Raw genomic sequence first — 13,216 nt, forward strand, 5'->3', positions numbered from 1 at the left:
GTCCAATATAGAGCTGCAAGGAATAGGTGATTAATCGATTAGTCATTCGATAGAAAATGAATCATCTTATTAAATGTTTTAGTAATTTGCCGTAAAAGGGCTGGTTTCAGCTTCACAAAGTCATGATTCAGCTTTTCTCTGTCATGATAGTAAATTGATTATCTTTGGGTTGTGGACTGTTGGTCACACACATTTGTCTGACTGACCATCATGTTTTCACTATTTTCTTTCATTTTGTAGAATCGATTAATCGGAAGAATAACATGGATAGCATTGCTAATGAAAATAATCATTAGCAGCCCTAGTCCAATACTTTGGTTTATGTCCAAATACCTTTCAAAATGAATAACATACCAATCAGTCCCAACTGTACTTTGTGTTTAGTGCTAATAAGCAGATGTTAGCATGCTAACTCTCTAAAGTAAAATGGTAAACATTGTAAACATTACATCTGCTAAACATCAGAATATTAGCATTGTCATTGTGAGCATGTTAGCATGCTGATCTTAGCATTTAGTTCAAAGCAACATTATTCCTGAACAGCCTTGCAGAGCTGCTAGCATGGCTGCAGACTCTTTTATTTGAAAGACTGCCTTGTTGTATTGTGTTCCTGTATTTATTCTTTGTGTAGTAATTATACATTTTCATTATCTCTATATAAAATGAGACATTGGCGGAAGAATATTTAAAAAAAAAAAAAAACCCAAAAACCAAAGTTCCCATCAAGACACACCCAGTAGTTAGCCCAAAAGTGTTAATACTCAAGGGTGGAGCAGCTTAAACTGCAGCCCCAAAAATGTGCATAATCCTGTCAGCAACTCAACTTTACTGACTTAGCAAGAAGTAAGGTGGTGAGGGAACATTAATTTAAAGAGGAAGAGAGACTAAGACAAAAATTAGAGAGAGAGAGAAAAGCTCCCATTAGGCTGACACATGCTGCTTTAAGGAGGTGGAGGACTGCTGAGGGAATACGGCCGAGCACAATCTGCACATGCTGGGAGTTTCTGCACAGTGCTGCAGCGGGGTGTCAAACCCTAATGCTGTTTGAATGAGAGAAAGAAGCAGGAGAAGAATGGGAACGTAGGGTCAGGCCCCCTTCAGTAACACTTATGTAAGATTACTTACATAATGACACTTCCAACTGGTGTGTGTGTGTGTGTGTGTGTGTGTGTGTGTGTCCCTGAGTCTAGACAAGAGGGGCAACTCAACTTTGGGTGGGGTCGGGAAAACAAGAGGAGGGGTACTCAAGCAAACCCTCAACAGCAGGAGAGGATTGTGGGATTATGTGTGTGTGTGTGTGTGTGTGTGTATGCGTGTGTGTTATCAACGGAGAGGGAGGGGTGAGGGTTAGGAAGGGAAGGTATTAAAGCCAGAGTGGAGGGAGGGGACTGACAAGCATTGAACGCATGTCCACATCTGTGTGTGCAATCCAGCTTTCTACCTCTTTCTGTCTTTCATGCCTGTCCTCCAGAGCTTGTCTTATCTTCTCATCGGTCTCTCCCCTTCTTCTTAAATTTCTCCCTCCATCTTCCCTACTCTTCACCACTCCTCTTTGCGTCCTCGTCTCTTAATATCCTCTGATCTTAATCCCACTCTATTGTCGCTCGCTTTGTGTCTCTTTGCTTCTCTCATTGTCTGCCCTCAATCCCCCCCCCCCCCCCCCCCCCCTCTCTCTCTCTTTCTCTTCTGTACTGTCCCTCAGTGTTTCTGGGAGTTTAAAGGGTCAGCAGTGCCAGACAAGAGGATTGGAGGACAGAAGACGTAGTTGCAGAACTACTGGTGGTTGACTTGTGGTTAGCCTTAGCGTGCTTGTGGCGGCAGGGAGGAAGAAGGAGGGCTTGGAGATGGTCACGGAGGATGCCTGTCCCAATGGGGTACGGGAGGAGGAGGAGCAGGAGGTGATGCCCCCTGGAGAGCCTGGCGTGGAAGGGGCCCCGGCCGTCCGGTCCACCCAGGGAGCAGATACGTCTGGAGGTGAGGAAAGGAGGAGGAGGAGGAGTTGAAGTGTCACATACAGTAGATGAGCAGAGAGATACTGTAGTCTTTGATTTTGTTTTAAAATTTGAGACTGAGCCCAGTTTAGAGTGTGAGTATTTCCTACAAAGTGATGCGGTTGCCAGATTTATTTAATTATCTTGAGATGAATATGATCTGACAATTCTTCAGAAAAGGTTTTCTGTGAGTTTCCCCTGCAGGGCAGTTTGGTTCTCATCCTGCACTTCACACATGGGTAATGTTACTTTTGTGCAAGTCGAGATGTTCCTCTGATCTTCATCTTGCGAGCTAAACAATAATAATACCCCATCTAACGCAGGTTGCCAGGTCTTCTCTTGTGGGATTTGTCTTGCATTCCTTGAGAAACAGAGTTAGGAATTATTAAACAGGGAGTCTCTGCATTGGCATTCACCGCACACCGTGCTGGTAGGTGTTCATTACAGAGGCGGTGGTTAGATGGTGAGAGAGACTGCAGACAAACCACACAGAGGGAGGAATTAAGAGCAGGTAAGCAGGGTGATTCATTATGTAGATGAATAGTACAGCTGAAAAAACAAACTCTGCTGTACACTGAACATTGCTGTAATCTGGTAGCTTTTACAACTTCTTCAGGCCAGGTTTAACAAGGGTCTGGTAGGTTGTTGCCTCTCCATGCCATATTTCATAGGATTATAGAGACTTTAGGTTAGGAAGCTTTAGCTCATCTCCAATCTCTGGCTGAATAGAGAAGCATCTCGCGCCTGCTTGTCAGCATGAGTAATGTACACAAAAGTACACGTGGCAGAGGGGCGGAGGGCGGGATGAGATGAGCAAACATTCCTGTGGTCGAGGATGCAGTGACACAGTGAGCTGACCAATTGGGTAAAGGTCAACACTGAGCGCACAGAAACTCACATGGATCCAGCTGTGTGTGTTTATGTGTTTGAGGTTTTGAAGTCAGATGTGTTCAAGTGCACGAGCGAGGTTAGTTTTGATGTTGGTTTTTGCATATGGTTAGAAAGTTTGTTGTGCCATAGAGTGGGATCAGATTTTGCATGTTTCTCTCATCCATGTTCTTTCTCTCTTTCAAACAAACAGGACTATTTCTTTTTCTTTTTTTACATTTTTAGACTCACTGAACCATCTGCAACACATTATAGTTCTCCAGATTTCAGGAGGTTTTATACTCAATAATTGTAAGTGTGAGTGAGTGAGTGATTGCTGTGCAATCAAGGCAGAGGTTTAATGCCTGTTCATGTGTTTGCACATGTTAGTGTGTGTGTGGATGCTTCCATTGCAATCACAGCTTTGACAGACTTCATGTTTATCTTGGCTTGTGAAAGATTGCGTGGGGTCCCTGCAGGAACTTAATTTCCTGTTTATACATACTATCTATTTCATATCTGAATTTAGTTTGAGATTATGTCTCTGTGTTGTCACACATTAAATACATTGCTTTATGGATGTGCAGTTTTAACCTCCTTCCCCTATTTGTCCTTCTCTAAGAGCATCATAAATATTTAAGGTTTGTTTTTTGCATGGAGCGAGCTGTTTACACAGTCTTTCTGTGCTCACTGTGGTTATCAAGCCTCAGTGAGGTCTTTGCTTCACCGCGAGACAAAATTGTCTTTTCACCCATCCCGATCTTTTCCATGCAGCTGTGGGACTTTTTTGTATGTATGATGAATAGATATATAGTATCTCTGATGGTAAAAAAAATAACACTGTCAACCTCTTTTTTTAGTGCTAAAACTGGAAAATCAACCATTTTAAATTTAAGAGTTTTTTTTATAAAATACATGAATACATTGACTTCTGATGACAGATACCACTCAGCTCTTACAAAAATATATTTTAAATTTTTACATGTACAAGCCACATGTGCCTATATCACATGAGATTTCATCACATGTGACATGTCCAAAAATCACATTAATGTGAATTTATCACATGTGAAATGATAATCCATGATTTCAAAAGTACAGATATCAAATGAGACCATGAGATACCAACAGCTGCAGTATTTCATGTAGTATTTCGTGGCAGCAATTTATCTGAATTAAATCACCTGAAGGACTGACAACACTACTAAAATTTCTTCTGTATATGAAGATGTTTGCTTCAAGTCTAAACTAGCACCTTTCTTCTTAGTATGTGTCACTTTTTTTCAAATGAGGAGCTTAAGGTATCACAATATGACTTGACTTCATGACATGAAACATGAGTCCAGGTTTAAGAATAATAGTAGGCTCCTACATAAAATTACAGTCAAACAAAGAAATCGTACAGTGAATCTACTCTATACAAGTGCTGACTGGACATATTTACTAGCCACATACAGTAAGTGTGTAATGACACAGAGTCACATACACGCACTCCCAGGGCTTTAAGTATCTTAAACGGGCTTAGATGGGCTTTGAGACCCTGGCATTAGGGCGTTAGCTGGCTGATGTCGACAGTCCACACCTCTCCCTCACTCTGTCTGTGTGTACATAGCGTACAAGACTCAACAGAGGTCATTTATTGAGAAACTTTCTTACAACTGAGAGCATTTGAATCCTGGAAACCTGGAGTTTTGGAGCTCGTTCTGAATGGATTAAACTTACTGTACCTCAAGATGGAGCCTTAATGTGAGACTTTTGAGCACTCTGCTGCGTGACTGGTGTGCAGAATTCTGTATGAAGAGGGGTTAATGGACTGCAATCATGCACGATCAAGGTCTCAGAAGGAACTCTCAGCATAATTGTATAATAGCATATTTATATGGTAGAAAATATCTCTTAATTTGAAGCCTTGAAACATGTGAGGCTAGTCCTAACATTCATCAGCCAGCGCCTACTTTTCTTCCCATCAGCTGCTGTTTTATCTTAAAGACTTTTGTGTGTGTGTGTGTGTGTGTGTGTGTGTGTGTGTGTGTGTGTGTGTGTGTATGTGTTTATGTTTATGCTTTGTCTGACTTTAATGCCCGGCTAACTCACCTTATCTCTCTTTTCCACTGTTTCTATCTGTGTCTCCGGACCCGTCTATCCAGCCATGCAGCAGGTGTTGGATAATCTGGGTGAGCTGCCCACCTCCACGGGAGCCAAAGACATCGACCTGCTCTTCCTGCGTGGCATCATGGAAAGTCCCATTGTACGCTCCCTGGCTAAGGTAGCACACACACATACTGTAGCCCAGGGTGAGCAGCAGTGAGCAGACTAACCGCTAGCCGGCTCTGCACCCCCCACCCTACTGCCAGCGGTGTTTTGCTTACTGTGACTGAGGTGCTGTAGTACAGTAAGGCTTTGACTAACACAGAGTGTTCAATGCATCTGAACTATAAATGCATACATACTCTCAGTAACAAACTGGTGCAGATTCACACCGTTGTGTCTTTTTTTACTGACGGTGCATGTATTGCAACACCGCTGCACACAGACAGTGCTGTAGGAAGTTTAGTGTGCAGCGAGTTCAGTTAGAGGACAGCTGTAGTTTCTGCTAGACAGGCTGTTGTCATTTTCCGCCGGTCGACTTCTCCCTGCAGGGCTGGAACTTGTAGAGATGACTAAACATAAATAAATACTCCTCTGACTTTTCACGCAGTAACACAAGGCAGATGGTGGCTACCTCACAGAGCGAAATAATCCCACGATAAATCAGCATCCGATACAAAACAAAACTCAACTCCCATTCATCATTAACACATACAAATAAAAAGTAACACAACACTTCAAGTCATGACAATACAAAACATAACTACCATCTCTCCACGTGCCTCCCTGAGCTTTTTTCTGTCTCTCTCAGGCTCAAGAACAGCTGGAGGAGGTAAAGCTGGAGGCGGTGCAGGACAACAACGTGGAGCTGGTGACGGAGATCCTGGGTGACATCAGCGGACTCAAGGTTAAAGACGACAGTGCGGCCGAACTGTCCAGGATCCTGCAGGAGCCTCACTTCCAGGTGAGCAAACACACACAAGCTCATTCACACATACCAAACACCTTATACGCTGCATGTTTAAATCTTTGTTCTGGTGATAAGGCAGAGCAGACATGATTTGTGGGAGTAACTTCGCTGCTGTTGGATTGAATATTAACTCAGCGCATTGACGCTATTGTGAACCACTTTTTATCATATATAATCGCAACTTCTTTGCATTTGATACCACAGACTGACATTGTAAAGAAAGCTTACTTTTTCTGCTCCTTATTGACAGTAATTCAACCAACAGCAGTTCACAAATCATGTGTGTAGTACTTTTTTCTGTGCAAAATGTAATATGTCACTAGAAACCAGGGACTAGTTTGGGTTTTTTTCCTTTTAAGGTTTACAGTACAGTGTACATTAAACTGTTAAACTATAGTTACAGTGGCACAGACCTGATGTTTTGGATCCTGTCCTCATGCATCAATAGAACACTAACCTCTATCCCTGTACCTACCAGGGGCATTACACAGGCTAGACCAATAGGAGTTAAGACCTCTGAGCCTAGAGAAGCAATTCCACCAATCAGAGCCATGTGTGCTATAAGCTGGAGGATAAGACCCTGTTGACCTACTGAGAGAAAGAGAGAAACAGGGAGGGAGGGAGAGGCGGGCTAGGGAGAAAAGAGAGAGGGAATAAAAGGAAACTGATATTATGTCACATATTGAGTTTAGACTTGTTTTAGCTTACCTACCAATAAATTGTTTGTGCCTGGCTGCTGGTAATATAGTTTTAAAGGTTGCACCAGTAGTAACTTAAAAACAATGGATTTGGATGAAAGTTTGAGGATGGATATTCAGTGAACCAAGAATTGATTGGATTTGGTGGTAATCCATATTTGGGATTTCAGCCATTACATGATTAGTTCTTTTTATAGCCACAACTTTTAATGCGCCGGTGGGAAGACACATCTGAGACTTTCAAGTCTGTTGTCAAAGAGCATCGTGTTCACAGGGTTTTTTTGTTTTAGAAAATCAAACCAGTTATTATAGTTGTTGCAGCATAGCATATGAAAGTATTATCAGGGTTGGTTTAAGCTTCTGCTCTATTGATGGCCCTCGAGTTGATTCTCTTTGTATCTGTGATTGTATTTAATCGACTTCACAAGTATTCTACCTCTAGTCTCTTCTAATGTTTTTCTTTGAAACATCAAGCCTCAGTTTGGTTGGCATCATTTAAAGTGAGCCTATGTAACTGTTGCTAAACAGCTTTCATTGTGGCCATGAGTGACAGTAACAGAATAGAAGTAAATGCTGCATTCAGGCTGTAGCCCTGTGTGGAAAAAAAAATACAGCCTCCTCATTCATTTTAACACAGTCCAGTGATGCCGATGTGGTATCAAAAGACACAAAAAGCCTGGCTCAGCTTTTGCCGCAACATAACATAATGCAATGCTACGTTATCTAGTGAGATGCTGCGTTGGTCTGTCAAATACTTGCAAGTGCACATTCCAGGTAGATTACTTTGTAATGTGAACAAAGCATTTCCACTGTCTGCTTGGCAACCATCAAATAATTACCACCAGTATAGCTTCACACACCCCACCGAAGTAGAACCCTGTGATGTTTTCAGTCTGAACACCCACTAATGTAATAATAGCACAAGTAGAGAAGAGTCATGAAGTCAGTGAACTGATTCACTTTTTCTCCTTTACTTTCTCTCAGTCACTCTTGGAGGCACACGACATAGTGGCCTCCAAGTGCTACGAAGTCCCGCCCCCGGCTGAGACGGCCAATGATGCAGCGGTGAACAGTGCTCTGATGCAGGCCGATGCTGTGCGCATGATTGGCATCCGAAAGAAGGCCGGAGAGCCTCTGGTGAGCAGAGACAGAAACAGTCTGATCGTATCTGCATACAGTATGTGTGTGTGTGTGTTTGTGTGTAGAAGAGGAAGATGGGGGTGTGTGTGTATATGCATGCTAATGTCGACAAGCAGATATCAGAGGATACATCTCACCCTGCTGTCTCCTCTTCTTCTCAGGGTGTGACATTTCGTGTGGAGAAAGATGACCTGGTCATTGCAAGGATCCTTCACGGCGGCATGATTGACAGGCAGGGCCTGCTTCACGTGGGTGACATCATAAAGGAAGTGAATGGCAAGGACGTCGGCAACAACCCCACCGAGCTGCAGGAGATGCTCAAGGACTGCAGCGGAGGGATCACTCTCAAAATACTCCCCAGCTACAGAGATGCTCCTGCACCTCCACAGGTACACGTGCACATAGAAATGTCAAACAAGATGATAATGTAAACAAACACAAGCGCCGCCACTTACGTAATAAGGGGCAGATGTTGGACAGGGCTGGTGATCTGTCCTTCCCACAATCCCCTGTGCAGGAATGTGAACCCTGGGAGCCCTATTAATAACACTCCACATGCTATCTAGGTCACACTAGCTGTTTCTGTCTCTTGCACACACTCCAAACACACACATGCTTCCTGTAATCTCATTCTCCCACACATGGAGAGTACAGTAATTTATGTTATTTTTAGACATTTTCTCTCGTGCATGCAACACCTATTTTTTGTCCCATTATGGCTCCCAAGTACTCCTGAAGATATTGTGCATTGTAAACAAATAGACATAAACTTGGAATTGCTTATAAGGCTTAAATTATAAACAATGGCAGTAAAACTGACTGAGACATAATGCAAAATCACATCCTGCTCTGTTGCTCAGGGCGCTTTGCACAGTATTTTTTACTGGCTTGTTTTATTGCTTCCTCTGGCTGCTTGTTTAATCTATTACATCGGCCAGAGCACTTACCCTCTCTGGCAAAAGGATCCACTATTGGCGCAGCGTGAACAGCTGTGTAGGGTGCATTGTGGGGACCTAGGATGTAATGGGTGTGAATGAGTCACACAGTTACTGTGTCAGTGTGTGAGATGGCACACTGAGCTCGAGCCTAATCAGATTTTCTTTTGATTTCAAGTCTGCCAAATTTTCCTTTGACCACTGCAAAGACTGGGGACTGTTTATCTGCTTATCACAGGTGTATGTGCGGCCGTACTTTGACTATGACCCAGCCAATGACAACCTGATCCCTTGTCGAGAGGCGGGCATGGCTTTCAAGAAAGGCGACATCCTTCAGATTGTTAACAGAGAGGATCCCAACTGGTGGCAGGTGAGTTTTCCTCCAGTTTTTCCCCTTTATGTGTCTGTTGTGGAAGATCACAGGGACATAATCATCTGATCTCTGATCTGTGCCAGGCATGCCATGTGGTGGGCGGGGCCACAGGACTGATACCCAGTCAGTTCTTGGAGGAGAAGAGGAAAGCTTTTGTCCCCCGAGACTTCGATGGATCAGGTAGGTCACTACATGCATTTCTTGGTGGTGTTTTGTACAAGCACTGTGAAAGATTCTTAGCTTAGCGCTTATACTCTTAAGTTTCCTGTTCCTCTCTTTAGTAATGTTGATGTAGAACAGTCTGTCAACTGGTTTGCTGCCTGACCTCTGTTCTTTCTCTATTGCTTTTACCTCTAAAAACTGATATACACTCAGAAAATGGCCCACTCCTGCCCTCGTCTGGCCAAATGCTGCAACAGCAGAGATATGAAAGTGCTTAATTGTTCCATCTTGTTTTGTAGGGATCCTTTGTGGCACCATAGCTGGAAAAAAGAAAAAGAAGATGATGTATCTGACAGCTAAGAATGCAGGTCAGATTCTTCACACTGTTGAATCTTAGCTGACATCTTCAGCATCATTATCTTTGATTGACTCACAATTGTGCCTGTGTTTGAACAGAGTTTGACAGACACGAGCTGCAGATCTATGAGGAAGTGGCAAAGGTGCCTCCATTCCAGCGAAAGACACTGGTTCTGATTGGTGCTCAGGGTGTGGGCCGACGTAGCCTGAAGAACCGACTGATGGTCCTCCAACCTACCCGCTTCGGCACCACTATACCATGTACGTCTTACTTGGTTTTATCTGTATTTCAGGTCACAACCCAACCCCAAAGAGGAGGAATAGTTCAGCGAATGACTCATCAAACATTTAACTGAACTTCTTCTGTTCAGACACTTCGCGGCGGCCCCGTGACGAAGAGCTGGATGGCAACTCTTACCACTTCACCACAAGGACAGAGATGGAGGTGGACGTGAAGGCTGGCCGCTTCCTGGAGCACGGCGAGTACGACGGCAACCTGTACGGCACCAAGATTGAGTCTATCCATGAGGTGGTGGCCACAGGTCGTACCTGCATCCTGGATGTCAACCCACAGGTATAAGAGAGGTTTAGGGAGAGTTAACATTTTAGATAAGATTGGATAGAATAAGATATGTTGAGGGTCCTTTAAGAGAGAACATTTTGCAGCATTTCCTTTTTTGGAGGGAAGAGAAATTAGGGACATTGAAGCTAGGACAAAATGATTTAGGACTGATTTGTCACCTCCTGTGTTTCCCTGCAGGCTCTGAAGGTATTGAAAACAGCAGAGTTCATGCCTTACGTGGTTTTCATCGCAGCGCCAGATTTTGATACACTCAAGGCCATGCACAAAGCTGTGGTGGACGCAGGCATCACCACTAAACAGCTCACGGTGGGTTAACACTCGTCTTTTGTTCACACATACACACACCTGGTTATGTGCATACATTACACTCCAATTTTTAAAGGATATTTTAATACTATTAGCCCTTTTATTCTCCATATTTATAATTGCTCCCCTTCCTCAAATCCTGCACCAACCCATTTAAAAAATGCCTTAGTCCAGCCTTTATTTTTTAAAAATGGGGCTCAATCCCAATGATTTCAATAATTTTAGACTAATTTCTAGACTTCCCATTTTAGCTAAACTCCTTGAGAGAGTGGTGGCAGATGAACTTCAAGATTTTATGAATGAGAATGCTGTGAACATTTTCAGTCTCATTTTAGAGGTCGCTGCAGCACAGAAATTGCACCTCTGAAGTTGGTCAATGATGTACTTTTAGCAGCTGACACTGGGTGCCCATCTAATTTAGTTCTTTTAGACCTCAGCGTGGCATTTGACACAGTTGACCACGCCACTCCGCTAACCTGTCTTGAGGAGTGGGTAGGTCTCAGTGGTACCGCTCTGGATTGGTTCAAATCCTACCTCAAAAATAGGACTTTTTATGTTGGTTGTGGCAAGTGCAGGTCCTCTAGTTCAAAGCTGCATCGTGGGGTTCCTCAGGGTTCAGTGCTTGGCCCAATTCTCTTTTGAGTCTATAAGATACCTCTTGGAGTACACATCAGTTTCCACCTTTATGGGGATGATACCCAAACTTATTTTGAATTAATAGATTCAGAATAGAGATTCTCTCCCTATTAAACTGCCTTGAAGGCAAAAATGGGTGACTTTCATTTTTTTTACTATTAACTCAAAAAATGGATTGGTGTTGATGTTGCTAACCCTAAAATCACAAATTCAATTGTGCAGACCTGTTTCTATCAACTTTGTATGACAGTTAGCAACATGCACAATACCAGGACCCTGAAACCGAAGCAGTTACATTAACACACAGCCATCATTAACTGTATTATTTACACCCACCCAATTTTTTTCTACTTGCTTGTAATAAGTTTCCACAACTCACCTGTCCTTTGTGCATTGACAGGATGTGGACCTGAGGAAGACAGTGGATGAGAGTGCCCGGATCCAGAGGGCTTACAATCATTACTTTGACCTCACCATCGTCAATGACAACCTAGACAAGGCCTTCGAGACATTACAGGCCGCCGTGGATAAACTGTGCAGTGAAACCCAGTGGGTCCCGGTGAACTGGGTGTACTGAGGACCAGCAGCAGTGCTCCACTGACCACTCTGAGCGGGTCACACTGACCCACCAGCGTGTGTGTGTGTGTGTGTTTCTGACCACAAAGGCCAAAGAGGAAGACAAGAGGGAAGAGATGCTTCTGCAAAATAACAAAATATTCTTTAAAAAAAAAAAAAAACTTCTCTTGGGCCTGCACACCATGCAACTTTTTTTCTACTCAAACTCAAAGGGAAAGAGTGCTTATTTATTTTATAACTTTTTATGAAAGATCTTTCTATTCAATGTGGAATTACAGTGAGAATGAAACAAAAAAATCTGGTCATGGGCCATATTTTTGCATTAATTTATTGTTGTAGTCTTATTTTTTAGTTGTATCCCCTGAGTTCAAGTGTTTTTGTCGGTTTTTCCTTCACGGACACCTAGGATTTAGGATCGCCATCCAAGCTCCAAAATGAAGACAAGGAGAGGCGTCGGATTCATCAAGATTTTTGAGCAGTCCTTGTCCAAGAAACCTGTCAGTGTCACACATCATTGCCACGTCTGAGCAACTTGTGTACTTGTGTTTTATTTTCACCTCCGTACAATTAATCCTTTAGTGTTGTTATGTAGCTCTAAACTCTTCTATCAGTGTCACAGGATAAGCTTGGCAGAAATAAAGAGGTTGACAGGCCTGTTTGTGCACAACTCCTCCAGTATGTAAAAGAAAAAAAGTTATAATGTACTTTTTCAAGATCAAATACTGTCTGTCTTTTAATTTTGTCTAGCTTTGTTTTCTTATGCTAGTTTTTCACTGGTGTTGTGATTTTTAGAGTGTAGTGTTTTGTCACACATGATCATTTGCTTTGTTTTTAATTATCCCGCCTGTCTGTCTGGAGTATGACCATCATTGCCCTAATCTTTATCGTCTATATGCCAATTTATTAATGTTTTATATATGTGAATGTGGCACAAACCCACTCTCTCCTTATGGCCCTTATCTTCAGTGTTGCAGTATGCCAAAGCCCCAATCATACTCCAAATAAAGTTTGAAATCCATAATTGGTACATCTGATCAATATTTCAACTACAGGCTATAATATGCATTTATAATTTAACACAATATGACTTTGTGTGGCAAATACATCTAGCAAAGCCAAAGGTTAAAACTCCTTTTACGCAAAAAAAAAACATGTCTTAGACTAGTGTATGTCTTAAATACTTCTAAATCTGTCTTAAAACAAGTATATTTCAAAATGCCACTAGTTTCCATTTCAAATTAATTTCTGAAACCTGTCTTGAATCGGGAGTCATTGTCTTGGAAAGTTACAGACTTCAGGATCAATTTAGGACCCAGATATATGGCCTAACTTGGATGATCTTAGCGACATTTGTGATGTTTTTAAAATTGACCCGTGCCACGTTGTGAAAAAAAACAGCCCTACTACTGCCTGTTGAATTGTTTTCACATCAACCCATGTCTACAGATTTGTTTCTACATTTTTATCAGCAAAGTTATAATAAAGTTTATTACATCTCACAAACTAGTTTCTTTTTATATCGTGTGTATATTAC

General features: G+C 42.4%; 1 protein-coding gene across 5 annotated transcripts in view; it reads left to right on the plus strand.

Moving 5' to 3' along the window:
* pals2b (protein associated with LIN7 2, MAGUK p55 family member b) overlaps window positions 1-13,181 on the plus strand; it is a 21,388-nt gene extending 8,207 nt beyond the window's left edge. The window contains exons 3-14 of one of the 5 annotated variants that reach the window (XM_044335907.1): window positions 1,703-1,974; window positions 5,006-5,124; window positions 5,758-5,910; window positions 7,599-7,751; window positions 7,916-8,143; window positions 8,928-9,059; window positions 9,146-9,242; window positions 9,524-9,592; window positions 9,681-9,842; window positions 9,953-10,155; window positions 10,342-10,470; window positions 11,507-13,181. In XM_044335907.1, coding sequence (XP_044191842.1) covers window positions 1,845-1,974; window positions 5,006-5,124; window positions 5,758-5,910; window positions 7,599-7,751; window positions 7,916-8,143; window positions 8,928-9,059; window positions 9,146-9,242; window positions 9,524-9,592; window positions 9,681-9,842; window positions 9,953-10,155; window positions 10,342-10,470; window positions 11,507-11,683 — 1,752 coding nt within the window. In that variant the 5' untranslated portion in view covers window positions 1,703-1,844 and the 3' untranslated portion in view covers window positions 11,684-13,181. Of the gene's footprint in view, window positions 1-1,702; window positions 1,975-4,450; window positions 4,693-5,005; window positions 5,125-5,757; window positions 5,911-7,598; window positions 7,752-7,915; window positions 8,144-8,927; window positions 9,060-9,145; window positions 9,243-9,523; window positions 9,593-9,680; window positions 9,843-9,952; window positions 10,156-10,341; window positions 10,471-11,506 lie in introns of those variants that run through there. The other 4 variants (XM_044335908.1, XM_044335909.1, XM_044335910.1 and 1 more) reach the window with 4 other exon arrangements.
* The last annotated feature ends 35 nt before the right edge of the window (window positions 13,182-13,216 follow it).

This window comes from Thunnus albacares, chromosome 19 (assembly GCF_914725855.1).
Source record: "Thunnus albacares chromosome 19, fThuAlb1.1, whole genome shotgun sequence".
In the NCBI taxonomy this organism is placed as follows: Eukaryota; Metazoa; Chordata; class Actinopteri; order Scombriformes; family Scombridae; genus Thunnus; species Thunnus albacares.